At 37.7% G+C, this 26,582-nt stretch overlaps 2 protein-coding genes across 8 annotated transcripts; one reads left to right on the forward strand and one right to left on the reverse strand.

The window, feature by feature from the left end:
- Positions 1-168: 168 nt before the first annotated feature.
- On the reverse strand, positions 169-16,605 carry tmem168.L (transmembrane protein 168 L homeolog). The gene is made up of 6 exons (XM_018252549.2): positions 16,468-16,605; positions 12,848-12,965; positions 11,509-12,749; positions 8,543-8,685; positions 6,621-6,895; positions 169-3,433 (listed from the first exon to the last, which is right to left on the reverse strand). The coding sequence occupies exons 3-6, from the start codon at positions 12,643-12,645 to the stop codon at positions 2,886-2,888; spliced, it is 2,103 nt and encodes a 700-aa protein (XP_018108038.1). The 5' UTR covers positions 12,646-12,749; positions 12,848-12,965; positions 16,468-16,605; the 3' UTR covers positions 169-2,885.
- LOC108711131 lies at positions 16,544-26,392 on the forward strand. Of its 7 annotated transcripts, none has more exons than XM_018252547.2 (5): positions 16,548-16,683; positions 17,311-17,460; positions 19,213-19,347; positions 19,435-19,558; positions 22,780-26,392. In XM_018252547.2, the coding sequence occupies exon 5, from the start codon at positions 22,794-22,796 to the stop codon at positions 25,002-25,004; it is 2,211 nt and encodes a 736-aa protein (XP_018108036.1). In that variant the 5' UTR covers positions 16,548-16,683; positions 17,311-17,460; positions 19,213-19,347; positions 19,435-19,558; positions 22,780-22,793; the 3' UTR covers positions 25,005-26,392. The 7 variants fall into 7 exon arrangements, with proteins under 7 accessions (XP_041442329.1, XP_018108031.1, XP_018108036.1 ...); XM_041586394.1 differs by having other exon boundaries at positions 19,213-19,301; XM_041586395.1 differs by lacking the exon at positions 17,311-17,460 and having other exon boundaries at positions 16,544-16,683; positions 19,213-19,301.
- Positions 26,393-26,582: the final 190 nt, after the last annotated feature.

A 26,582-nucleotide genomic window follows, 5' to 3' on the forward strand; every position in this document is an offset into this window, starting at 1 on the left:
AACAGAGATAAACAGAGATTAACTTCAATTGCAATCACATTTACCAATAACTTGTTGAAATTGTTGTATAAAATGTTTTTATAAATGTACATTGGACTCTTGCTTAGAATTACATTTGGGTTTCTGAAATTGCAGTAGATTAGAAAAAAGATCAGTGTATAACCAGGCTTGTTTTAAAATTGCAATTTATTGGAATAAATAGGACCAGTGAAAATAATTACCACTTTCTGTGTTTGACTTTCACTAAGGGGCAGTGTACGTTGGTTTTATAATTTTTCAAAAAAATGAAAAAGTATCTAGAACTGCCATTTTTAAAAAAAATAATTTATGAATGCTGGATACAAAGTGTATACTGATAAATTCCTAAAGAAGCAAATTCATTTCAACTGAATTACGTTTTATTTACAGTTACACAAATAAAGCTTTAAGATATCAAATATATTTGTTTAACTAATCTTTCTTTGAACATATTAAAAAACACGAAGACAAAAGAAGCAATCAACATTGTGCGACAGAACATTGCGTAAAACTGTCTGAAACATACAGATACATATAAACAAGAATCATTTGTGAGCACTCTGCCCTGAAAGTGTTAAATACATTGCATAGATTCGATGGTAAACAAGGCATAAAACATTGTTTAAAGATGTCAAATGGCATGTTCATCCCTGAGTTCTGTCTGTTGTTATCCTTGGTATTGGTTGCTTTATCTATAGGGAAGAATCCAAAATAATAATATCTGTAATATGCAGCACGTAACACATTTGCAAACGTTTGTTCAGGCGGCAAGAAAGCCATGCGATTAAAATTGCTTGCTAACTGAATTCAACATACATTTTTGCCAAATACTATAATTTTAGTAAATGTTAAAAATACACAAAAATGTACTGAAGGTAATGTACTGTGGTATGGATATTTTCTACAAACCCTTTATTTAGGCTTCAAAAATGGCAATGCTATTTCCAAAAGTCTCCTACTTAAACCAACAATTTCTTACAGAAAAAAACTATGTGGGGAAAAAAGCAGGTTATAACTACTTTTAATAATGGACCTAACACCTGTATTAATGGGGAACTGTAATATTAATTGGGCTGTGAATATTCTAAATAAATATATCCAAATATAAAACAAGAATGGAGAATTGTTTTATTATGTACTTCAATTAAGAATGGTTCAGCTCTTGCCTATATGTTCTGTTGTACTACTGTTAAGAAAACAAGGATAATCTAGTGCAGGGCTGTCCAACAGTGGGCCCTCCAAAGGATTTTTATGGCCCTCAGTCTGCTCACAGGCTCCATATACTTCACCGTATGACAGACATCAACATTTTAATTCAGTCTGGCCCTCCATACAATTGGCCCACTGTGTGTAATATGGTGGACAGCACTGTTCTAATGTATTACTAGTATGGCAGATTTTTACACTTCCACAATAAAAAAGGCCACCAATGATGTCTGGCTACAAGTGATGGCAGCCAAAGCAAAAATATGGACAAATAACAGTACAGGTATGGGATACTTTATCCAGAAACCCGTTTTCTTCAAAATTATGGAATGGCAGTCTCCTATAGACTCCATTTTAAGCAAATAGTTCAAATGTTTTGGACTTGATGCCAACCAAGATATAATTAACCCATTTTAAAGGCCAAACAATCCTGTTGGGTTTAATTAAAGTTTAAATATCTTACAGGTGAAGGAAACCCTGTAAAAAAACAAACAAACAAACAAAAAAAACACGAGGACCCCCCAACCCACGTAGAACCCCCTTCCCCAGGCTAACTGAACCCCTACCGGGGAAATGCCCCAAACGTTATACTTACCCCTCGTCACAGATTCTGGCAGCGGACTTCACAGCATCCATCTTCCGGGTCCTCGGTAAGCCGACTGGGAGATCGGCAATCTCCATCAATTTCAGCGCATGCGCTGTTGTCTCAGATCGGCAAATTGCTCCAACTGCGCATGCGCCAACATACTGATCTCCCAGTCAGCTTACCGAGGACCTGGAAGTTGGATGCCGTGAAGTCCGCTGCCAGAATCTGCGATGAGGGGTAAGTATAAAGTATGGGGCATGGGGCTACGGGTTTTTTTCCTACAGGGTTTTCTTCTCCTTTAAGGTATGGAGATCCAAATTACAAAAATATCCCTTATCTGGAAAACCCAAGCTTTAGAGTATTCTGGACAACAGGTCCAATACCTGTTATTACATTTTACATGTGTGCACTTACATTTAAAACAATGGGGAGGATCTATTAAGTAAACAAAAGAAAAGTTTTCCTAGCACGGATAATTATTTTCCTGGGCTTTAAGTTGCCGTTGAGCTAGAACACCTGTTTAAAGCAGCCGATCCCATTCAGACCAACTGACTCATGGATCTGCTATAATAAATCTGTCACTTGAGTCAAACACTTTTCTGACAGTCTGGAACATTTTAGCGTTAATAGGATTCAGATTTCCCTAGTTTGAATTTCAATAAACATGCCACCATATGTCCTATTTTATATATGCACACAATGTTACATAGATGGAGCATGAAATACTGCACTCATTTTGTGCCATGTTATATCCAATGTTCTTTTGGATGGCTGCATAATTTCTGAAGCACTGCCTGTTGCAAATTATGGAAGAAAGTCCATCTTATGGTCAAACACAGCAGCAGTTTTACTGTCAAATTGTCCATCTAATGAACATATGCTTATAGACACACATCTTATAAAGACACACAAACAGGTATATGCTCATACACCCATACACATGCAAATGCTGTCAGTAACACAGTTCAACATTACGACCATTTTATTATAACAAGTTGAGTGGCAATGTCGCCTAATTTTTCACCCTGTGTGAAAGAAATAACAAATGTTTTCCTTTAGAAGAACTTAAAAGAACTTAAGATTTGACCAGTTTAAAGCCTTGTCCAGTATCAAGTACAGCTGGAAGGAACCAATTCATTTTTAACCTTTTTAAACACTTGTAGCAAATTTTACAAAGCCAAAACATGTTAAGAGCCCCACACCAATTAGCTAAATGAACAAGTGGGTATGTAATGCGTGGGAAATAGGTCATCCAATGTTTAGTAACATCGTTGCCAGTTGGTAAATGTAAAGTATAGTCACTCCAGGGCTTTGATACTCCATAAACTGCCTTTATAGTACGGCCCTTTTCAGACCAATTTATATTGTGGTCAGGATTGCAGTTGTACTCCACCCATTCTTTAGTAAAATCCCCTAGCTGAGGAGGATCTGCTTCTTCAATATCTACAACCCTTGCCATCTCTGCTCCTTGCACAGCAACATACTGATCTCTCACTCTGCGGACTTCCTTAACCCAAGGCTGGGAACTTTCTGTGTCCAAAACAATTATAAGTCGTGAACAAAAAGAACCATTCTTCTCTCTCCACCATTCCAAAAGAGTATCAAAGCGTAACGTTTCACCACCTGTAAGCAATACATTAAAATAAACATTGTAATTATGAATAATAACTTTATCCACAAAAGCGAGATGATTTAAAAATGAAATTAATGGGTAACCGTTAAAGGGTGTGTACCCAGTGGAGTGGTTTATAGTAACACGTGTACATACATGTTGCCACCAGTCTCTAGACCTCTAGATCCATTTACATAATCACAGTTATGATCTTTAGGTGGTTAAATATGAGCTTATCAGTAGAGTCGTCCCTCAAAGTCAAATAAAGCAGGTTAAAACCATCTCTCTCCAACTAGCAAAGTTTATTAAAAAGACACACAGGGTAAAGTAATAAGTCTTATATTTGCCCACATCCAGTAGCCCATAGAAACCTGACAGATGTTTGTTTTTAAACAGCTGACCAGTAAATGCTAACTGATCATTGGCTGCTTTGCTTTAATAGACCAGTAGCAAACTTAAGACCGTTTATTACAAAACTGCCTAACAGGAAAACTATACCCCCCAAACAATGTAGGTCTCTAAAAAGATATTGCATAAAACAGCTCATATGTAAAACCCTGCTTCATGTAAATAAACCATTTTCATAATAATATACTTTTTAATAGTATGTGCCATTGGGTAATCATAAATAGAAAATTGCCATTTTAAAAAATAAGGGCCCCCTCCTGGGATCGTACGATTCCCTGTGCACACAAACAAACTATACTTGTTAGGCCACATGAGCCAATTAACAGACAGAGTTCTGTCTTTTGCTTCCACACTTCCTGTTAGAGTTGTAGTATTTCTGGTCAGGTGATCTCTGAGACAGCACACAGACCATCACAAAATGGTGGTTCAAGGTAAGAGATGTAAAAGGGCAAGATATACTTAAATATATATTCCAGTTTGCTAAGATTTTTTAATATGTCACTTAATATGATATAAACTGTTGCTCAAGTATTCATTTTGGGGGTATAGTTTTCCTTTAATGTCTTGTAATACTTCAAAGGACATCACTATTTTGAAGAGCAATAACACAAGCCTTTCTGGATAGGTAACAATAGTTGCCTTCGGCTGCCTAGTATTGAGTATTACAGCTCTCAGTTATTGTATAACACAAAGGAAATGAAGTGACATGGGGTGGGGGTTTAAGGTTTAAAACATTATGCACTGTGAAAAGTATCACACTTGATAAAAGGGGTGAACCCCAAAACAAGCGTGAACTGGCAAAATAACATTTAAATGCAGAGAAGTCATCTGCTGGAGAGCCTCTTTGTTCACCAATAAGTCACTAAGATAAGTGATTGGTATTTAGAAAGTATGTCCTTCACTACAGTCTATGAGCAGTGTTGCTCATTCTATGACTGCCATTACTATTCACTTTGCTTCATATCAGTTGTAGGACTCAGATAGGACAAGATAGTGTTAACAATTTATTTGGTAATATTTCCTTCCAGAGGCAAGATGATTGCCCAGATTAAAAAAAACAAAACCAAATGGCAACTCTGTCCCAACTGTCGGTGTAAATCACTTGTGTTGAACTGCTATGTTAGTAAATACCCTCTAGCTTTGCCATCAGTATGTAATGGCTGGATTTAGAAGATCTAACAGGAAAAATATATTTCTATGCAAATAATCCACAGATTAGCAGAAGACTCATCGAGCAAATAGGAAAACATCAAAACACTGCCAAAAATCTGTTAGATTTTGCTCTACATAAATAAAATGATAAAAACCGGCATCAAAACGACATGATCTTCCACTTTTCTCATTAAAAAAAATAAAATAAAATGTAGAATGCAATTAGAAACAAAATGCATGTGAACGATTAAAGGAAACAATTGCCATTATAACATTTATAATTAATAGTTTAGCTGCTTGACTTTCATTTATGTTATTCCCATTAAATGTTGATTTCTAGATACTTTTGGTCGGAATAATTTTAATCAACTCCTAATCTGCTACATCTAATTACATTAAAGACATTCTAAAGACAATGTATCTTGACATGTTTAGACATGTAAAGACAAATTGTTCCACATCACATTGAGACTGTCAAATTCACACTTTTATATTTATCTAAAGCAGTGATCCCCAACCAGTAGCTCGTGAGCAACATGTTGCTCTCCTACCCCTTGGATGTTGCTCACAGTGGCCTCAAAGCAGGAGCTTATTTTTGAATTCCTGGCTTGGATGCACATTTTGGCTGCATAAAAACCAGGTGCACTGCCAAACTAAACTAAATGGCCAATCACAGCACTTTTGGCGCCCCAGGAACTTTATGCATGCTAGTGTTGCTCCCCAACTCCTTTTACTTCTGAATGTTGCTCATGGGTTCAAAAGGTTGGTGATCCCTGATCTAAAGTATAGCAACTTGAACAACTGGTTAGAGGTGGTTGCTATGCTTACATGCTTTCCTGGCTATTACCCTGCTTTGTACTTCTGCAAGAGGAGGTCTCATTATCATTACATTGTATAGGAGTTGGAGTAGCTTTACTAATATTAGTTGGAAATCCAAGCTGCTAAATACATAGTTGTTTCCCAAGAGTCATATAATGTTCATGCTTTAGACCAGGGATCCCCAACCTTTTGAATCCATGAGCAACATTCAGAAGGAGTTGGGGAGCAACGCTAGCATAAAAATGTTCTTGGGGTGCCAAATAAGGGCTGCGATTGGCCATTTGGTAGCCCATATGGGGATTGTCAACCTACATTGAGGCTCTATTTGGCAGTGCACCTGGTTTTTATACAAACATAACTTGCATCCAAGCCTAGAATTCAAAAGTAAGCAGCTGCTTTGAGGCCACTGGGAGCAACATCCAAGAGGTTGGAGAACAACATGTTGCTCACAAGCTACTGGTTGGGGATCACTACCCTAGAGGTTCTGCAGAAGCTAAAAATTCCAACTGCAGGGAATAGCAAGGTGAATTAGACAAAAAGAAAAATGCTGTGCATTCTTTGCTCCTATATGCTTATGTAGCTTACGAGAAAAACCTAATTTTATAGAGCCTCAACTGTCAAAAAAGCATCCTCTCCCACATTGCACAACTTGATATTTTACAAGAAATGCCATTTCCTATTTAAACAACAACAGGGGAACATAAATGCTAAAGTACCATTGCCAATAGTAATCAATTATTTCTTTGTGGTCAAATCATGACTGGCACTCAGAGGATAAAAAAAAAAAAAAAAAAAAAAAAAGCAATTGCACAGGCTTACCAGCTAATGCCCACTCTCCAGTGCTGTGTGAATGTCCACTGTAGTATATTATGTATGTATCATGTCTAGGTCCATCAGATGTTCTCAAGTCAAGAAATGACTTTAGCTTTGCATGTAGTGTATCCAAATTAAGCCCACTTGTAGAGTAGTCACATCCATATGTTTCAATCATATGAGAGGCAAAAAATCTCTGGATAGAATTTAACATTCCTGTTGACCGTAAATTTAATTCTTGCACATGTTCCGGGGGAAGAAGCATGGGCTGACCATTAGGGCTAATTTAAGGTAAGACAAAAGTAGATATAGGTTTTAAAGATTTAATACATTTACGCTAAAAAATTAAACATTTCTACAATTTTTTACTAAAACGTTATAACGAATGTACTTGTAAAATGTAATTGTTATGTATACAATATCCTGCCACATGGTGCAACAGTGACTAAATATGGCATACATAATGCTAGATGTATTCATTTTTTTCTTAATAAAACAGTTTAAATGCAATACAGGACATTTGCATACATACACAATACATTAATGAAAAAAAGAATACTTCTTGCTGTCTAGTTTGTGCCAGAACCATATCCCCCACCATTAAAAAGAAAGTTACCCAAAGCAAGTAGAATAGAACTTATTTATTATTTTACTCTTCCTGTCTTTCTCATCTCTTTCCTTTTCTCATTGCCATTTGCTTTTGCCTATCACAGTTTGTCTCCCAATCACAGCTGTTCCCTTCTTTTACTTTTTGAATTATCACCTCATCCCACCCCAGTGCTCATACCTTTTACCTTATGATCTTCCCCCCTTCTCTTTATTTCTCCATTTCCACATTCCTAATTCCCATGTTGGCCAACCAAAAGACTTTTACAAGGACAGTAAATAAATGCTATTTTAGCTATTTTGTAAAAATGAAAGCAACATGGCTGTATAAGAGTCTATTAAACAAAAAAAGCATATTAGCAAGGACTGAATATTAAGAATAATTGCAAAAACATTTCCTTGTATTGAAATGTACACCAATGCAAATGATCCAACCGTATACACTAGATGATGTTGAGGGAAAAGTTCAAGACTAAAGAAACATTGCATTTGTCATATTTATGAATAGTTTATCAACATAGCTGGTGCCACAAGACTGGCAGAAAGCTGATGTGGTACAGAGAAATACTGTATGTCATAAGCATGTGCCATATAAGCCTGTAGTGGGGGAAAATTCTCAAGGAATACAAAGAGATCCAATTGTGTAGTGTTTTTGGAAGAGTGCAACTTTCTCACCTCATTCTCCTTTGGTTTTATCTATCCTCAAACCAGTTTTATCCACCTTCCATTTCTTATTACGATTACCAGTGTTCTCTACCCTGTGTTTCTGTTTTTAAATCTTACCCTAACATTGTTTTGCTATGGTTTGCACCCCTTTTTACAGTATACTCTTCACTTTTTTTTCTTTACCCTTTCCTTATGCTCACTGCTCCACTTTGTCTTGTGCACTCCTCTTCTCCCACCTCCCTTTTCTGTTCAGCAATTGACCCCCCCTATAGTCTTTAATCACTATTGCTTTATGGTCCACTTTGTTACCGTCTCTCTTTAACGTCTACTCTCCGTTTAATACCTGCTCATCACAATTTGCCACTTTATTCAAGCTATAATCCTCCTTATCCATTATTTTATGCTCAGTTACTTTCTAAAACAAATTCATACATAAATTTTATATTGACATCATAAATGTGGTGTATACCTTCTTATGACCTCATGGGTAAGCAACAAGTTGCCAATAGCTATCCATGGTTGCAGACCACAAAAAAAGCTCCTGAGAGTCAAATATTAACTGCTTCGTAGGTTACTCATAAAATAAGAAAACACTCCAAGTATATAATCACTTAATATACAGGTTTTTAAGTTTTAAAATGAGAAAACAGGAATACCTGCAGAAATTTGTTGGAATCACAACTGCATAGCCAACGCTTGTTCCACCCAAGCAGCTGCCAAGTTCATGAAAAAGACCATGTGCCATGGATTCCAGTGGTAAAACAATCAGAAACATACTAATGAAGAGTCCATTCGATGACTGCAATTTTAATAAGCACAACAGAGAGGGGAAAACACATAAAAATGTAGAATACATTTTACTGTTAAATATTGGAAAATCCTGGCATTAATTGATATAAATGTATCATTAATTTATTATTATGTTATAATTAAAACAGGTGTTGCAAAGACTACAAATATTTAGAAAATGTGTGTGAATGAGTTATGTCATCTTAATTTGTGTATATCTATCTATCTATCGTTGCGTTAATTTTATATTTTAATGTGTAGCAGACAACAATTATGGCATATAAAGATGTAATGACTTGAAAAAAAAAATCTGCAACTGGTGTTCAGTTTGGCTGCTTTTTACACAGCATCCACTTTTCGATGACAGTATTTCTTTGCCTTCAGAATTTATCCCACTAGGGCAATGCCACACTGGGCAGAAACTTAGGCTGCTAAAAAACGCAAGTCAAGAATCAGCCCCTAAGCTTCAATCAGCTCCTTAGCTTGCCTCACAGATCCCATGGACAGGCAAAGTAAAAGAATGGCAGACTTTAATTCAGAAGAGTGGACAAACACTTGCTTGCTCTTTTACTTTGCTGTCTGTGGGTTGTTCACCTTTGAACAACTGTCTGAATTTGAACAGTCTGTGTCATTAAAAACGTTGTACTAAATCATCTTTATTATTTAAAATAAATCATTTTTAAAATACCAATACTGCCTCTTCAGATTTTTCTGTTTTCCCCTTAGGCAGGGGATCTCCAACAACCCTGCCTGAATGATATGCAGAAAGCTAAAAGAGGAAGTTCAAAACTGAAGAACTACAACACATTCCTTTCCTCTCCTGGACCTTGCTAGCCAATTGCATCACAAGATATGCAAATGAAGCAGGAGGGGAAAGAAATGTGCAGTAGTTCTTCAGTCCTGAACTTCCTCCTTTAAGTTTCTGCATGCTATACAGACAGGGGTGTCTGGTCCTACTGTGAGCATTCAAATAACTAGTTGGTTTCAGATAAATCACCAGAAATAACGACTTGTTCCAATTACTTTCTATTTTCTATGTGTTTTTCTAATATTGAAGTGTAAAGTGTAATTTTCCACCTTCTAAAGCAGCTCTGGGGGGGGGGGTCGCCGACCATGTAAACTTTAGTGGATACATTTCTTATCTTTGTCCCTGCTGAGCAGGATCTCTGGGGTTCAGCTGTTAGAACGGATACAATAGTTGCTAATACTCCAGAGATGCTGCTAAGAAATGTAACAACTAAATGTTGCAAAATTGTAACAGTTAAGAGTCTGCACCTGAATTACTGAGCTGCCAGACTCAAACACCAGAGACACGAACATTCAACTTTAAACTTAGATTTTGTAAAAACAGTAAAAAATAAATAATAGAAAGTAGTTGAAAATAACTATTTATTTCTGGGGAACAATCTGAAAAAAAAAACTGAACTGAAAAAAGTATTTGGAAGGTGAACAACCCCTTTAAAGGGGACCTATCACCCTAAGAAATAATATCAAATCCTATTTTATGATGTCAGTCAAGTCCTATTTCTTTTAGTCTTGGAATTCACAACCACAACAAACAGGCAGGTGCCATTTTATGGACACTTATCAAGACAAGCTTTGTATCATGCCAAATTCTTGTTTATGTGACAGAATGGGACAAGTGATATCCCTAGCATTAGATATGATAAAAAGGGGACAGCTAAGATTTTTAAATGCTTTTATAACAGGTGTGGATGATTTAAAAAAAGGAATAAAAATAATTTAGGTTTCATGTTTCATTTGCAAAGGACTTTTATTATACAGATTTTTATGTCTGGGTGACAGGCCCAATTTAAACACTTTGTTAATGGGTTTCTTGTATAACCACTTTAGGTTAAGGATTGTGTTAGACTACATAAACAAAAGCAACATCACAACTGGGATCATTTTTTTTTTAACCCATAGCTAGTTAACCCCAGGCTGCATCAGGCAGGCCAGCACAATGATGAGAACTGAAGGTGGCCAGTCGCAATGTTGTCTTCTCTTTGCAGTAAGAAATGTGTACACACGGTGCGTGAATGTGAAAGAGGTGAGGCTGCCTGATGCAGCTGGGGGCACTGGAGGCTAAAACTTGAGAACTGTAAATAAAAGAAAAAAAAAAACCATGCATTCCTACTGCAAAAATGCATCTTTTAAAGGAGAACTAAAGCTCAACTAACTGAATAGGACAGAAATATTGTATATTCTGTACCAGCCCAAGTCACCCACAGCCCTTTATCTGTGTCTCCAAAGATGCCCCCCAGTAGCTCCTCCATCTTATTTTCTGCTGATTCACTGCACATGCTCTGTGCTGCTGTCAGTTACTGAGCTTACGGGCCGATGCACAAGATAATGAATATATATTTGTATAATTGTCACAATATAAGGCTGATTAGTAAATCATTCAGATTATAGGTACATGGCAGCTCAGAAAGCAGCACACAAAGCATCAGAATGTAATAATCAGCCCTGTAGCATCAGCAAACCTAATTTTCTGCTGGATGATTTGCGATAACCCAGAAGCTTAGTTTTTCAACAGCTGCTCAAAGCACATTGAGCATGTGCATGTCTCCAACACTCCTAACAATATCCAAGATGAGAAACTCCTGTGACAACTGTAAAGGATCATTACTACTATAGAGATGCTGAACCTTTAGGTCGGTTCTAATGTAGCTCAGTATATGAAATATGGCATTTCTAGCCATCTTAGGGTTTAGTTCTCCTTTAAGAGATTGCAATAGACCCCTAAACTGTTGGCATTACAATCCTGTTAAACAATTGTTACCCACAAACACATTTACTTAAGCAAACAAACATTAAATCACATATTTACCTGCCAGGAAACAGCCCCTAAGATGATCGTTGCAAGAAGACTGAAAAAAACCAAGCGTTCTGAAATAAGGCAGAAATGGCGCATTCCTTTGGAAGCCATCACTCTGTCTAGGCTGTTGTTATCTGGTCTGTGAGTATAATATACTTTATGACACTCGTTGAGTTTGGTATTGAATCCCCAAAGGGTAATCAAAAATATTATGTGACAGATCAGCCAAAATATCCCAAAGATGGAGAATCCAGGAATGACAAAATACCAAAGTTTTAAGTCGCCCAGTTTTAAAGCCGCAAACACAAAAAACACAAGTTCAACCAATCCAATGGAAATAACAGAAAACCTTCTACAAAATTTTCCACGGTACAAGTATGGTTTCCATCTTTCTGTAACAGACAGTCCACTGAAATATACGTCAAGAAACGGGTTGCTTATAATACAGAAGAAAAAGCAAGACAGGGCATATGGGTTTACATGAATATCCAAAGATCTGAAAAATAACTCTGGAGTAATTGATGCAAAAACAACTAGTATTGCAATAGACAGAAAGGATTTCATGCGCAGGTCAATTATGATCATAGCCAATGCTGCAACTAGCAGGATAATGCTAAGAGACTTTTGTACCAGCATAATGGTACTGGCAATTGCAAAACCAACCAGTTCTAAAAACTCAGAAGATGTCAAGAGAGTTGGCCGGTGTCGAACACAACCACAAATTCTCTCCACCAAAGCACACAGAGTTTTGATGATTATGGAGGAAACAAGCAAGTATTTTGTAGCTTCTTCTTTTACATCATGCTGAAACTTTGAACTGTCGATAAAGCAGAGAAGTCCAAGTAGAAATCCAAACCACAGATTGGAAAGACTCAAACTGGCTGATTCCATTGAAAAATAATAGTATAGAATGCTTGCAATTCCAAGGATGAATAGACCCAAAATAAATATTACTAGTATCAATGAATCTGCTGTCTTCTCCCATCTGACATACAGGCCCATACATATGGCAACTAGCAAGCTAATTCGAGCCAAATAGCCCAAATATCTTACTGAAGAATACATGTTGACCTCCCTATTAGCTTCTTCTAGCCTTGTCATTGCTGTATAAAGACAGTGACTAACACAATATCGAAGTGACCTGCACATGTAAACAGATTTTGGCTGGAACTTGAAGATAAAATTCAGTTTCTTATCCAGAATGGCAAATTATTCGATATTTGTTTCTTATTTGCACCATTTTACCAACTGGCCTAAAAAATTGGAAAAAATAAAATTAGTATTTGCACATGTAAATACTGGAAAAACATCTTTTTATAATTTAGTTAAAAAAAAAAAAGGAAAATGTTACCTCCTGCACATGTCATTCTACATTGGTAGACTTTATTTAGAGTGATGACATGTATGAACTACACATTTCACACTTGATCCAGATATACCAGTGAATACATAGCACCAATAGACTCAACCTACAGAAACAGAGAAAACACTATATTTCAGAAAGCTTATTGGATGGTTAAAATAAAAAGGAATAAAACTGCATGTAGAAAAGTGTAGATCAGTAGTCTTTTAAGAAGCAAAGAAATGGTGAATGGGATAAAAAAGGGAAATACATAATGAACAATAAATGTATTAAAGGCTACAAATTGAGATGCTTTTTCTTTAAATAAACTTTTCTTTTTTACTGCATAATTTGCCATGTTTCGTCCGGTGTTTGTCAGCTCATATTTGAAGACAAGAGTGTATTCACCTCCCCTAAGCTGAAGGTATGGTGCATGAGCACTCGGATCCCTGTTAACTTTGGTAAGTTAACTCATGCTCCAATCTCTAATAAATACTGGATACCCTTATATGCTAACTTGTTTAATAAATTATTATTGAGAGTTAAAATAGTGATGTTGTTTGTACCAAAAAAAAACCTAATACAAAGACATTAGTAGTAAGGTGGGCCAGGGCTAATATCTTAATGTATTTAAATATAACCAGTGTTCTCTGCCCTGTTGTTTGCAACAAAGAGTTATTTTAGTGCATGGAGCTTGGGAAAGGCACATATTTATTTATTTTGATCTCCCACCAGGTCTCATGGGAAAATAACACTGTTTAACTCTGGTAGGGCTGCTGCTTTTCCAGTTTTGAACTGGACAGGCCGGTTTTTGAAGAGGCTGTCTGTTTCATAACCTTCTGCCTGGTTTTTGAAGGTTCAAAAACTAGACCAAATCAACAGATCTGTGCAGCACATGACACCCCACCCCCAATGTCCCAACACGCCCCCAAATGTCACATCCCCCCACCACCATAAAGCACCTACATGTTGGGAATTATAGAACTGAAGCTCTTTAACCTCTACTGCACCCCTTCAAACCCAGTTCTCAAGCAATTTACAATTTTAAAAATGCTGTTAGCACCCACAAACCATTGTTCTTGGTGTTCTCAACCACCAAGACTGACAAATATGGTTATTATGCAGATACAGTTTTATGTAACTAAAACAGAAATGTTTTACTGAACTTTCCAGCAAGTCATAACAAGCAGATAGTGTCAGTAGATATCAACAGCCTGTACCTTAGCATTGGTGTATATATGCCAAAGCATGTGCATAGTTAAAGGAGAAGATGCAAATCCTTTTCCACAGATCTGAATGAGAAAACTCTATAGGACCAATCCAAAGAAACCAATCTTAAAACACAAGTGCCATGTTGAACAGCACAAACCATGTTGATACTTACTATGTTGCATCTTTATACACAATTACAATTTTGCCATATAACCCTTTCACCACAAGCTGATTTTGACAATTTGGTTCAAGTTAGTAAACAAAGGCCACGATGCACTGCAAATTGTCTATATTTATAATTTTGTTTTGTTTGCAAGAGACCGTACATGATGCCACTGCCTGCTCCACATTGATAGTTATCCTTTATTCAAGGATTTAAGTTAAAAAGCCTTTATTTGCTGCTTTTTGGCTTTACGATCTGGACAGTTACAACGTTTCAAGTCAAACAATGGCCCTTTATCAAGTTATCCTTTATTTACATAGTGCCACATTATTCTTCAACACAGAGATTATTCACATGAATCCCTGCCCCTGCTTACAATATAAACCCCTATTACACTATGGCCAGTTTCATCTGGAACTAATATATGCATTTTTAAAGTGGGAGGAGACCCACAAAGACACAGGAATAACATAACAAACTAGTTGGCAGTAGGGATGTAGCGAACTGCCGATTTGGTGTTCGCGAACGCCGTTCGCGAACACCGGCAAAAAATGCGAACGTTCGCGGACAGTTCGCGAACTTCGAACACCCTCTAAAATCGTTTGATTCGAACGATCGAAGGATTTTAATCATTCGATCGAAGGATTTTCATTCGAATCGAACGATCGAAGCCATTCGATCGAATGCTTTTCATTCGATCGAATGCTTACAATCGTTCGAACGAATGGAAATCGAAGGAATTCGAATGGTCGAACGACTTGTATTCGAATCGAACGCGAACTCAAAATGCGAACGTTCCCAAACGTTCGCGAACATTCGGTGGACGCGAACGGTCGAAGTTCGCGAGAACTAGTTCGCAGCAGAACAGTTCGCTACATCCCTAGTTGGCAGTAGTGCCCTGGCTGGAATTAAACCTAGGACAAGGGCAGTGCTATTCTAGTGCCCATTTAATGAAACATTGCCTTAAGACACACAAGTGGACTTTATGTTAACTACTGTTTCTGTTGAAACTTTAGTAAACGTAGCAGCCTCCATGACTTGAATTATGTAACTATGCTCATAGGGCCTTGAATGATCATTTACGCATGCATGGTAAGAAAATTCTTAAAAACATTTATACTCTCCAATTCAGGAAGTCAAGTTCCCTTAATGGTTAGCCATATACTTGATAAAATGCTGTGCAAATGTGTTTACATTGCACTGCCCCCAAAAGTATGTCGAGGCAAGGTCTGCAACATGCAGAGCAACAACAGACAGGTGTTTATAAAACAAGATTAGCTTTGATGCTATTTTCTGTAGGGATGCACCGAATCCAGGATTCGGTTTGGGATTCTGCCTTTTTCAGCAGGATTCGGATTCGGGCAAATCCTTGTGTTAGGCCGAACTGAATCCTAATTTGCATATATAAATTAGGGGCATGTAGGGAAATCATGTCACAAAGGAAGAATTTTTCCACTTTTTCCTTTCCTACCCCTAATTTGCATTTGCAAATTAGGTTTCGGATTCTGTTCGGTATTCGGCCAAATCTTTCACGAAGGATTCAGCCGAATCCCAAATAGTGGATTCGGTGCATCCCTAATTTTCTGTGCAATTTAATGTCACATGGACTCGTGTTCAACACCCTTCCTCGTGCCAACCAACCAAAAACAAAAAAACAGCCAAATCCCCCATTTTGCACTTAGTATCTGCCCTTTGCTATTCATAAACCTACAAGCACAGAGCATTTTCAGGAGGTTCTTTGAACTGGGAAATGTAACATATCCAACCAATAATACACATTCTCTGTAAAAGAATAAAAAAGGAATTGCCCAGTAGGTCTGCCTGTGTTATATAAATACACATAATAATGATAGATACTAACAACCATAAGCACAAATATTGATTGAAATCACAAGCATACATAAGGGACTACATGACATACTCTTTCTCATCTGTTCCTAGTCACACACACATGCCAATCATACTGGCTGCAATATCTGGTTGGCAGAGACAACTACACCAGTCAGTAACTTTATGCTATTTCCTTACAGCACTGGTGTAAGTTTAGATTTGACAATAGATCTGAGTTGGTGACCAATAAATCACAGCAGCCCCTTATTGTCCATGCATACTCCCAACACATCACCCTCTAGTACTACTGTACATTTTAAGTAAGAGAAAGAATTGATCATTGACTGTATTGGCACAGGGCCTAAGAGTTATTCTTGTGTCTAAAGCTAAAGCACGGGAAGTGTTTCTCACACACCACACTTACCCTATTTCAAAACGCCACTCCAGTCCCGGGCCGTCGTTTAAAAGTCCCGCAGTGCAATCAAAGTATACCTGTCCAACTCTTCCGGAAATCGAATCCTGGCGTCACAGGTCTAATCTCGCGAGACGGTGACGTCACGCTGCATCTCGCGTTGCTGCTCTCGGTTGTTTTGCGATCGTGACCAACGAGGACGGGATTATAGATCAGTGTTTCTTAAGGGTAAGATACTATTGATACCGTTTTTAATTTCGCAGCATGACGCTATTACTAGTGTCAGCTGGAAAAGTATGTAGAGATAAAAAATGATTTATTTTCTTTATGGTTACCGGCAATAATTGTCTGCTTCTGCTCTCCGTATTTAACCAAGATTGCAATTCATTTGTTCATTACTATTGGTTCCCAACACTGAGGGAGACAAAGATGTGCTGCACGTAGCGCTACACAATTCTTTCATCGCGCCCATTTTATGGCCACACCCCGTCAATACCGTGTCCGTTTTACCGAATTTGGCAGGTTATGGGAAGTTTGAAGGTTTTAGGGTCAGGTTTTATGTGTTATTACATTTTTACTAATGAAGGCGTATTGCCCTTTAAGCTTCAAGCCATAGTTTTCATAATATACGTGCTTATCTTAAATAGTTACAATTGTATCTTTGCTTATCTTAAACGAGAATTCAACCCCTTATTAAAATAAACGCTACCCCCCTACCCTACATAGACCTCCCTCCTCCCCCCAGCCTAGCTACTACCCCGGGTAAATGCCCCTAACTTTTTACTTTCCCCCTTGGTGCAGATTCTGTCCAGCAGAGTTCACAGCAGCCTTCTTCTTCTCTTAAATAATCTTCAGGAAGTATTGGCGCAGTTGAAGCAGTCTGCCGGCCCCGAACAACTGCGCATGCACCGAAAGTCCCGGTAATTGCCAATGCGCCAGAAGACCCGAAGATTACTGAAGAAGATGGCTGCCGTGAACTCCAATGCCCTGAATCTGCACTAAGGGGTAAGTAAAAAGTTAGGGGCATTTACCCAGGTAGCAGCTAGGCTGGGGGAGGAGGGGGGGTTCTATGTAGGGATAGGGTTTTTTAATAAGGGGTTGAATTTAGGGATACACCGAATCCAGGATTCGGTTTGGGATTGGGCCAGGATTCTGCCTTTTTCAGCAGGGTTCGGATTCGGCCGAATCCTTGTGCCTGCCCGAACCGAATCCTAATTTGCATATGTAAATAAGGGGCGGGTAGGGACTTTTTGTCACAAAAGAAGAATTTTTTCCACTTTTTCTTTTCCTGACCCTAATTTGCATATGCAAATAGGATTCGGTTCGGTATTTGGCTGAATCTTTCACCAAGGATTCGGGAATTCACCCGAATCCCAAATAGTGGATTCGATGCATCCCTAGTTGAATTATCCTTTAATTTGTTACAAATGTATCTTAAGTGCAGCTGCCACATATTCTGGGCTCCCTGCCAAAAGCCTCTTATTTAATTAAGTTTTAGAAACTAAAGGGATATGTAATAAAAGTCACTAAGTTTGCCCAGGAGCTGTAACCCAAAGTAACCAATCAGAAGGTAGCATCTACTAATCACCTGTTTAAAAGCAAACATCCCATTGGTTGCTATGGGTTACTGCTCTTGGGCAAAATTAGTGCTTTTATTACATATAGGGGTTTGTATCCTTTTCTGGTGTTAGTGCAAGGAATCAAAGAGAACTGTCCTGTGGAAAACGTGTTTGGTACACATAATAAGGAAGAAGACTGGGTGAAATTGACCATAAGTAGTTGCAAAGTGTGCAGGCTCTCGTCAGTTCCGCAGAAGAAATTTCCGGGGCCCAAAGTGAGCTTTGGTAAAGACCAGTATTAGCAGGGGTTTCCCCTGTTTTACTGAGAGAGTTCAACCACACTTGCTGTCATGGTTACACATAAACAGAATGTTCGTTATTTCTGGTCCAGTGTTTTATGTAAAGACTTTATTTTTCACAAATTAGGTACTTATTTAGGAGAATATTTGTTTTAGACTCCTTTTTTCACAGTGGAATCAGTGGCTGCCGATGTTTTTTTAATGCAAACAAGTAGCAGATTTGTAACAGGTTAGGGACAAAACAAAGCTAATTCACAGAAAATGGTGAAATTGACCAAAAGTAATCCTGAGTTTTTAAGACTTTTCTTTTAAGATAGCATTGGAGTGTCCCAGTGTGTTTTGCACAAACAAGCACAGGATTTTTAGCAATTAAAGGTCAAAAGAAAGCCCAGTCAACTTCATATGCCATACACAAGGCCTAATAAAATACAATGTGTAGAGTGCTTTTAAAGGGATTGTTCACCTTTAAAATAACGTTTAGTATGACGTAGAAGAGAGTGATTCTGAAACAATTTGTGTTTTTTTGAGTTATTTAGCTTTTTATTCAGCAGCTCTCCCATTGCAGTTTCAGCAATCTGGCCAGGGTCCAAATTCCCCTAGCAACCATGCACTGATTTGAATAAGACACTGGAATAGGAGAGGGCTTGAAAAAGAAGATGACAAAAAAGTAGCAAAAACAATAAATTTGTAGCCTTACAGCACATTTGTTTTTAGGTGGGGTCAGTAAAAGCAACAGTACTTTGCGTCTCTTTGTAATGTTATCTTCAAGAAAGTGGTCTGTGATTTTGCTTTAGTTCGTTATGAAACTGAGAACTAAATTTTCACCATCTCCTTATATTGAGATCCAATATCCTATAATTGCTAGTCAGTGCTATAACCATAGTTGTTCTTTACTTCAGTTATCGGTCATTCTTGGCTGGATTTGTTGGACCTGTTGATATTTCTGACGGCGATTTGCAGATACCGAATATTTTGTTTCTACATGAGAGTAGGTGATCGCTTTCTAAGTCTATTGCTTCACCACAAGATTCTAGGTTAGTACAATATATGATGATATGCACTGTCCACTGTTTCATATCTCATAGTTAACATTTTACATTTTTTTTTTACGATTACTACAGTGTCATTAATATAATGAACTCAAAACTAACCAGCTAATAACACAGTGAAAAAGGATCGCTTTAAATTAATACGCATCGGCACATCAAGACTAATATTCTGATACAATCTGGTCTGCATTTTCCGGTTAGTATAGAACATTATGTTTTATTTTCTTTAATTTTTCAGAAATTGAAAGTGCCAAAATGTATTTGATTTTACCAATATTGTTTTATGACTCAAAAACAATTTACAGAATATAAAATTCATGTTATATAACATTGCATTCTTGAAATGAAGAGGAATGACAATTTTCACATCTGCGCTCACATTTTTCAGATGACTGTTATCAAATTAGAAGCAATAGAAAGTTATTACAGGAAGGAGCTTTCCACACAATTTTTTATTTTTCTGAGCAAGCCTTTAATTTGTCCCACTCATCTACTGTGTCTACAGAAAGTATGGTCGCTCAGTGTGTACATTCAGCTGTTAAAAGTGCCAGTTCAGAAAATCTACTCAGATGCACCTAGATGTAAATATATGTCCTTAGATTCTAATCCATCAATATTATGTGAAACAACAGTTAACCAACAGACATCCTCCAAAGAATTAACCAACAGTGATTCTGTTAGATCATCTAATATAAGGGCCCTATCCCCTGTGGTCATTTTTTTTTTTTTTTTACTATTTACAAAAAAAACCAATTTGTTTTACTCCTTGCTGCAATACTCCTTTCCATCTCTATTTTAGCTTGTCGGATAGCGTTTTTACATTCTATTCTTGTGCATAATAAAAGTTTTAGCTGTCCCAGCTAAATTGAAAGCCTCAAAAGCACATTTTTTCTTAACAACCTCAACATCAAATTTACAAAACCATAAGGTTTTGCTTTGTGACAACATTCCCTGCGTAGTAGGGGAATATACTGACATGTAGATTTATTAAAGGAAAACTATACCCCCCAAACAATGTAGGTCTCTATTAAAAGATACTGAGTAAAACAGCTCATGTGTATAACCCTGCTTCATGTAAATGAACCATTATTATAATAATATACTTTTTTAGTAGTATGTGCCATTGGGTAATCATAATAGAAAATTGCCATTTTAAAAAATAAGGGCCGACCCCTGAGATCGTAAGATTCACTGTGTACACATACAAACCACATGTAAGGTCACATGAGCCAATTAACAGACAGAGTTCTGCCTTTTGCTTCCTCACTTCTTCCTGTTACAGTTAGTGTTGTAGTATTTCTGGTCAGGTGATCTCTGAGGCAGCACAGATAGAGTCACGAAATGGTGGTTCAAGGCAAGAGATGTAAAAGGGCAATATTTATGTAAATATATATTCCAGTTTGGTAAGATTCTTTAATATGTCATTCAATTTGATATAAACTATCTGTTGCTTAAGTATTCATTTTGGGGGTATAGTTTTCCTTTAAGCAGCATTTTAAAGGAGAAATCAACCTGTGGGGGAAAAAAAACCTACCCCCCAGGGAGATGCTCCATACATACCCCTTGGTGCAGATTCTTCCAATGAAGGTCCACACGTCCATCTTCCGGCTCCTTGGTAAGCTGACTGAGAGATTAGTATTTCTTGGAGCAGTTTGCGACAACTGCACATGCGCGGAATTACGCGGAAATGGCCGATCTCTGTCAGCTTACCAAGGAGCCGGAAGATGGACACGTGGAACTTCGCTGGAAGAATTTGCACCGAGGGGTAAGTATGGAGTATGGGCATCTCCCCGGGGGGTAGTTATCCTGGGGCCTGGGGGGAGGAAGGAGGGCTATCTGGGTTGGAGGGTAGGGGTTTCCCCCCCCCACAGGTTGATTTCTCCTTTTAAGACATTTCATTCTCCTTTCCCAGTTAAAATATTGCAGTGATGCCCTTATATCTCCAGTTTGAGTGTCTAAAATACATATAGAGAAGTCTCTGCAACATACTTTTAAAAAGAATGTTATGATCACTATTCGCTAAATGCTATGGATGACTTCTGTATTAGTAGTATTATTATAATTACCTGATCCAAAAGAGTCCTTCCTAGTAGGTTCCTGAACTACCTGAAATAAAAAATAGTAATTCAGCATATTTACAAACCTGCTAGTTTTACTGACTTGGCCATCCCATTACTTCAGTTAATGTCCAAATAATTGAAGTCAACCATGATAATAATGTGACTTAGTTGTAAAGCCTCTTCCATTCTGTAACAGTAGATGGGCTTCATTCTCCTCACTTGGGCAGTTTGTAACATACTATATAGCCCAGTTCCATGCCCATGTCAGCCCTGGTTATTTTTTTAGTGCACATATTTAATTCTGGCTTTACATAAAGACCTTCTCTGTCCCTTCTAAAAGGGGTGTAACCATTTAAATTCACAGCCCAGTCACATGTTTCATCCCACCTGGTCTCATATTGATATTGATTATATCATAATTTTTAAGCACAGGTACATGGAATAAAATCTAGTTCTCCCATGATACCTGATACCCGGCCAACAAAGGTTACTACTTTTCCCTCTGAAAATGTTATGCAACCCTCAATGATTTCATCAATTAATTCATAACTATTGTTGTTACTGTCTTTAGCTGATAACTTTAGTAGCATAGGTTACTTCTTACCTGAGCACAACAAAGCAATCAGCTTCCTGCGTCCTTGTTCTTTAAGTGGGAACACATTCACAGTAGAGCAAAATAATTATCTTGAACTAAAAAGCCCTCTGTTCCACTTTATTGTGAATGCGTCGTACCCAAGTAATTAAGGGAGAAGGAAAGTCGCTTGGGGATGCAAAAAGTTAGGCATCCCCAAGTGATTGTATTTACTTACCTGACACCCCAAACCAGTGCTCCTATTAGTAGAAAACTGCACCAGCCTGGGGTTCTTTCAGCGAGCACCATGGAGTGATCCTCTTCCTGCTTCTTCTTTCTTTTAACCGCTGCGCATGCACAGTAGAGCGAAGAGCCGAACTTTAAGGAAAAAGCCGGCTACTTAATCCTACTGTGCATGCGTCTGCCCGGGGTGCATGCTCACTGGCAGAACCCCAGGTTGGTGCAGTTTTCTGCTGATAGGAGCACTGGCTCGGGGTGTAGGGTAATTAAATATAACCACTTGGGGGTGCCTAACTTGTGGCACCCCTCAAGTTATAATTACTTTACTTCTCCTTTAAAGAAAATAATAAGATGATAGAAGTACCCTGCCCTGGTGTAGTTTTAATTTGAGCATCGGCCCTGGCTATCAATTAAATGATTATAATCCCTGCAGGTGCATAACTATTGCCACCCCACAGTAATTAAGCCTTTGCTTCTCCTTTTAACATTATCCTAAATATAGCAAGATTGTGTCTACATTATTAATGTTTGAAACTATTTTTTCAGGTTCATCGTCACCCATGCCTAATTGTATTGTTAGTGGTTGTCCGCATCGATCTGGACAGAAGGATAAATACCCAAATGTAACTCTACATAATTTTCCAAACAATATCCATAAAATTACTAATTGGCTTAGACAAACTTCTCAGTATGGCGAAGACTTGGAATCCGTTGCTAATGAAATCTTCCAAGTAGCAAAAACTGGTAGACATAGAATCTGCTCTGTTCACTTTACTGAAGATTCATTTATAATTCAAGGGTCAAAACGGGTACTAAAACCAAGTGCTGTACCCACCATTTTCCTGAACCAACCAACTCCAATTTCTGTATCGGCTATTGAAACTGCACCCTTTCAAAGCCATAAACGAAGAAGAGTAGAGCAAAAGCTACCTTTTCCCTCACAAACCATTGTGCGTGTAATAAAAAATCTTGTGACTGTAGGCACACAAACAGACAAAACCTTATTTGCGGATGGTGTAACAGCAGATGCTAAACCTTTTGGTATTCATTCAGCTTGTGGTCAAGATAATCCCATAATACAACCTGATACCCTTGTACGAACTGGAGATGATTACGTGGAGACGGAACCTTGGCGAATAAGAAGTGGTCATTCTTATCCAGTAGAATTCCCTATACCAATTAAATTAATCAAAGTATCAAGTACTACGGAACATATGCAATACGAACTAATTGATGACAAATCTAATGTGGAAGAAGCAGTACATTTATCACAATCTTTAATATGTGGTAATCAGAAATCATCATCTTTCTATGCACCCAAAGAAAGCACATTGTCAAGTTGTACAGAAGGAGATAGAACCGGAACAGTAAAACCAGAAGAAATTCATCAGCGACGGTTCATTGTGTTTGAAGAACTACTTGACCAATTGCTGTATCTAATAAAATGCCAACACAGCGCTGAAGCACCTTGCCACGCACCAATTGTTGAAATTGACAAAAAAATTTACGGAACTATGGTTGCAATAAAATTAACATGTCTTTCTGGACATTGTTCTTTGATATGGAATTCACAACCAATGTCAGGTGAAATATCTACTGGTAATTTATCAGTAGCATGTGCAATTTTGTTAAGTGGTTCATCCTTTACCAAGGTCCAAGAAATGTTCAAATTGATGTCAATGCCCCTTTTCCCCCATACTACTTATTATACATATAAAAAAAGGTATATTTTTCCAGCAATTGAACTAGCGTGGACAAATGAACAGGAATCATTTCAAAAACACATTGTTGAACAAGCAGCTGTTTTGGCTGGCTATGGACAGTTTGACAGTTCTGTGGATAGTGCAAAATACTGTACTTTTTCAATGATGGATAGTGTGTCCAAAAAAATTGTGGATTTCGCAATCGAACAAGTTGGTCCAGGAAAGAATGCAGGTACAACAGAGCAAATAGCATTAAAAAAATGTCTTGATAACTTGGAAGCAAAAGGGGTTGACATCAAAGTCTTGGCCACCAATCAAAATAGTAGTGTTAGAAAGTTTATGAAATCAAAATCTGCAACCATTAATCATAAATTTGGTGTGTGGCATATCTGCAAAAGCCTTGTGAAGAAACTCACCGCTGCTAGCAAAAAAAGAAAGTGTAAAGATATCGCCCAGTGGATAGGTCCAATTACAAACCACCTCATCTGGTGTGTGCAGACATGTGATCAGAACGTTGACCTTCTTCTAGATAAATGGCGTTCACTAATGTATCATATAGCAAATAGGCATACTTTTAAAAATCTAAAACATTACACAAAATGTCAACACAAGCAATTAACGGCTCAGGAACAGAAAGTCAGAAAATGGATCACACCAGCCCATCCAGCATACAGCACTCTTGTCGACATTCTAAACAACAGACTACTAATAAGAGACATATCCAGGTCAGAGAAATTCTGCCACCCAGGAGATCTAGAAAACTTTCACAGCAAAGTTCTAAAATACAGGCCTAAAAAAACTGCATTTCAAATGGATTCGGTATACGCAAGAACCATGCTGGCCGTTTTATCTCACAATAAAAATGTAAATCACCCACAGGCAATGGTACATTGTAGCAAAACAACCCCTCTAGCTGCTGGCAACAAAAGCTTTCAGTTAGTATTTCCCGAACAAAAAAAGGAATGGATTCCTAATCCTATTTATGAGCAAGTAACTGATGTGCATCTGTTTGATATTATTTCGGACGCTGCTGAAATTGTAAGAGGAGAAATTGTTCACCGTTGGTAGTCTAGAAGTAGGGGATTACCTATCAATATTGCTTTCAAAGAAAGACCTGGAAAATCCTCCTGAGTATCTTAGAACTATACAGGTATACATGTTACAAACAATAAAACCACTGTTTATTAAGTCATTAATGGTCTGCGACCAAAAAATGTAAATTATATTTCTGCCTGTGGTTTCAATAAGAAAGGAAAATTACTTGTTTTATACTATTTTTAGTTCAGTTGCCAGTCAGGCTTCCCCCAAAAAGTGGGAGGAACAATGTTACATGGGAGGGCACTGATGTCATAGCCTATTGCTTGCCCTTTCTTTTTATGTGAACTTGCCACATGCTCCTGCAGACAACGCAACTGCCAATTTTATAGTTATATTGAAAACTAAACATATTTAATTAAATTACATATTAGTAATATACATGAAATGGCATTATTTTGTATATAATTTTTTATTTCTATGTTAAACAGATATTAACCATATTTTGTATGAGGGCTTCACTTGTATGCATAGCTCGTTTCTTTTTGCCATATTTATATTCCAACATGAATGCTAGTTGCTATATTGCTTGCTTCAGAAGGAAAGCGGTATAGGGATGCACCGAATCCAGGATTCAGGTCTGGCTGAATCCAAGTGCCTTGCTGAACTGGATCCAAAAAAAACACGTGAATTTTCATCACATAAATAAGGAAGTCAAAAGTTGTTTTTTTTAACCATGTGCTGTGGGTGCGGTTCTTTTTCCTCATTTCCCTGATTTGCACATGCAAATTAGGGTTCGGATTCAGTTTGGTATTTGGCCTAATCTTTGACAAAGCATTGGTCGAATCCTAAAATGGAGGATTCGTTGCATTCCTAAAGACGTATCTGCATAAAATCACAATTTACATGTTTAAAGGAGAACTAAACCCTCTTTAACTGAAAAGCCCCACTACCCTCCATAGTGCCCCCTCCCCGCATAGTGCATTCGCGAAAATGTGTCCCTAATTGTGAATTTCACTCATCTGTGCACAGTAGCGCAGCAGAGCATAAGGGTGCCATCTTACACATCTACAGTTTTCTTCAGGAATGGACCAGACACAGAAATATTTGGCCCATGCACAATTGGAGCCAGTCTGGAAATAGCCGAAGGGAAGGAAGAGTATCCAAAAAAAAAATGAAGATGCGAAATATGGTGCCCTTGAGCTCCACTGCTCTACTCTGTACGGATACGTGAGATTCACAATTAGGGATACATTTTTCACTAATGCATTATACAGGGAGGAAGCAGGGAGGGTAGTGGATGGGACTTTTCACATTGGAGGGGTTTAGTTCTCCTTTAACCCAGAGCAAGGAAATCACTGTGCCCAATGATGAATATTGTGAATATTTAGTAAACTGTTCAATAAAACACTACATTAGTTTGCAGTGTGTCCTTTATTTTTCTACCATCTATTTGAAATGTAGTGGCTGGCAATAGATGAAGCTGTCAGGTGGTTGGTAAAAATGTAACTTTCAACTTAAAATGAGACAGCTGCAGGTCTTTTCTATAAATGTTGCTTGTAAATAGCTATATTATTTGAGATTTTATAGTCTGTCCAACAATCCTCTCTC

The sequence above is a fragment of the Xenopus laevis genome, chromosome 3L (genome assembly GCF_017654675.1).
Source record: "Xenopus laevis strain J_2021 chromosome 3L, Xenopus_laevis_v10.1, whole genome shotgun sequence".
Taxonomy (NCBI): Eukaryota; Metazoa; Chordata; class Amphibia; order Anura; family Pipidae; genus Xenopus; species Xenopus laevis.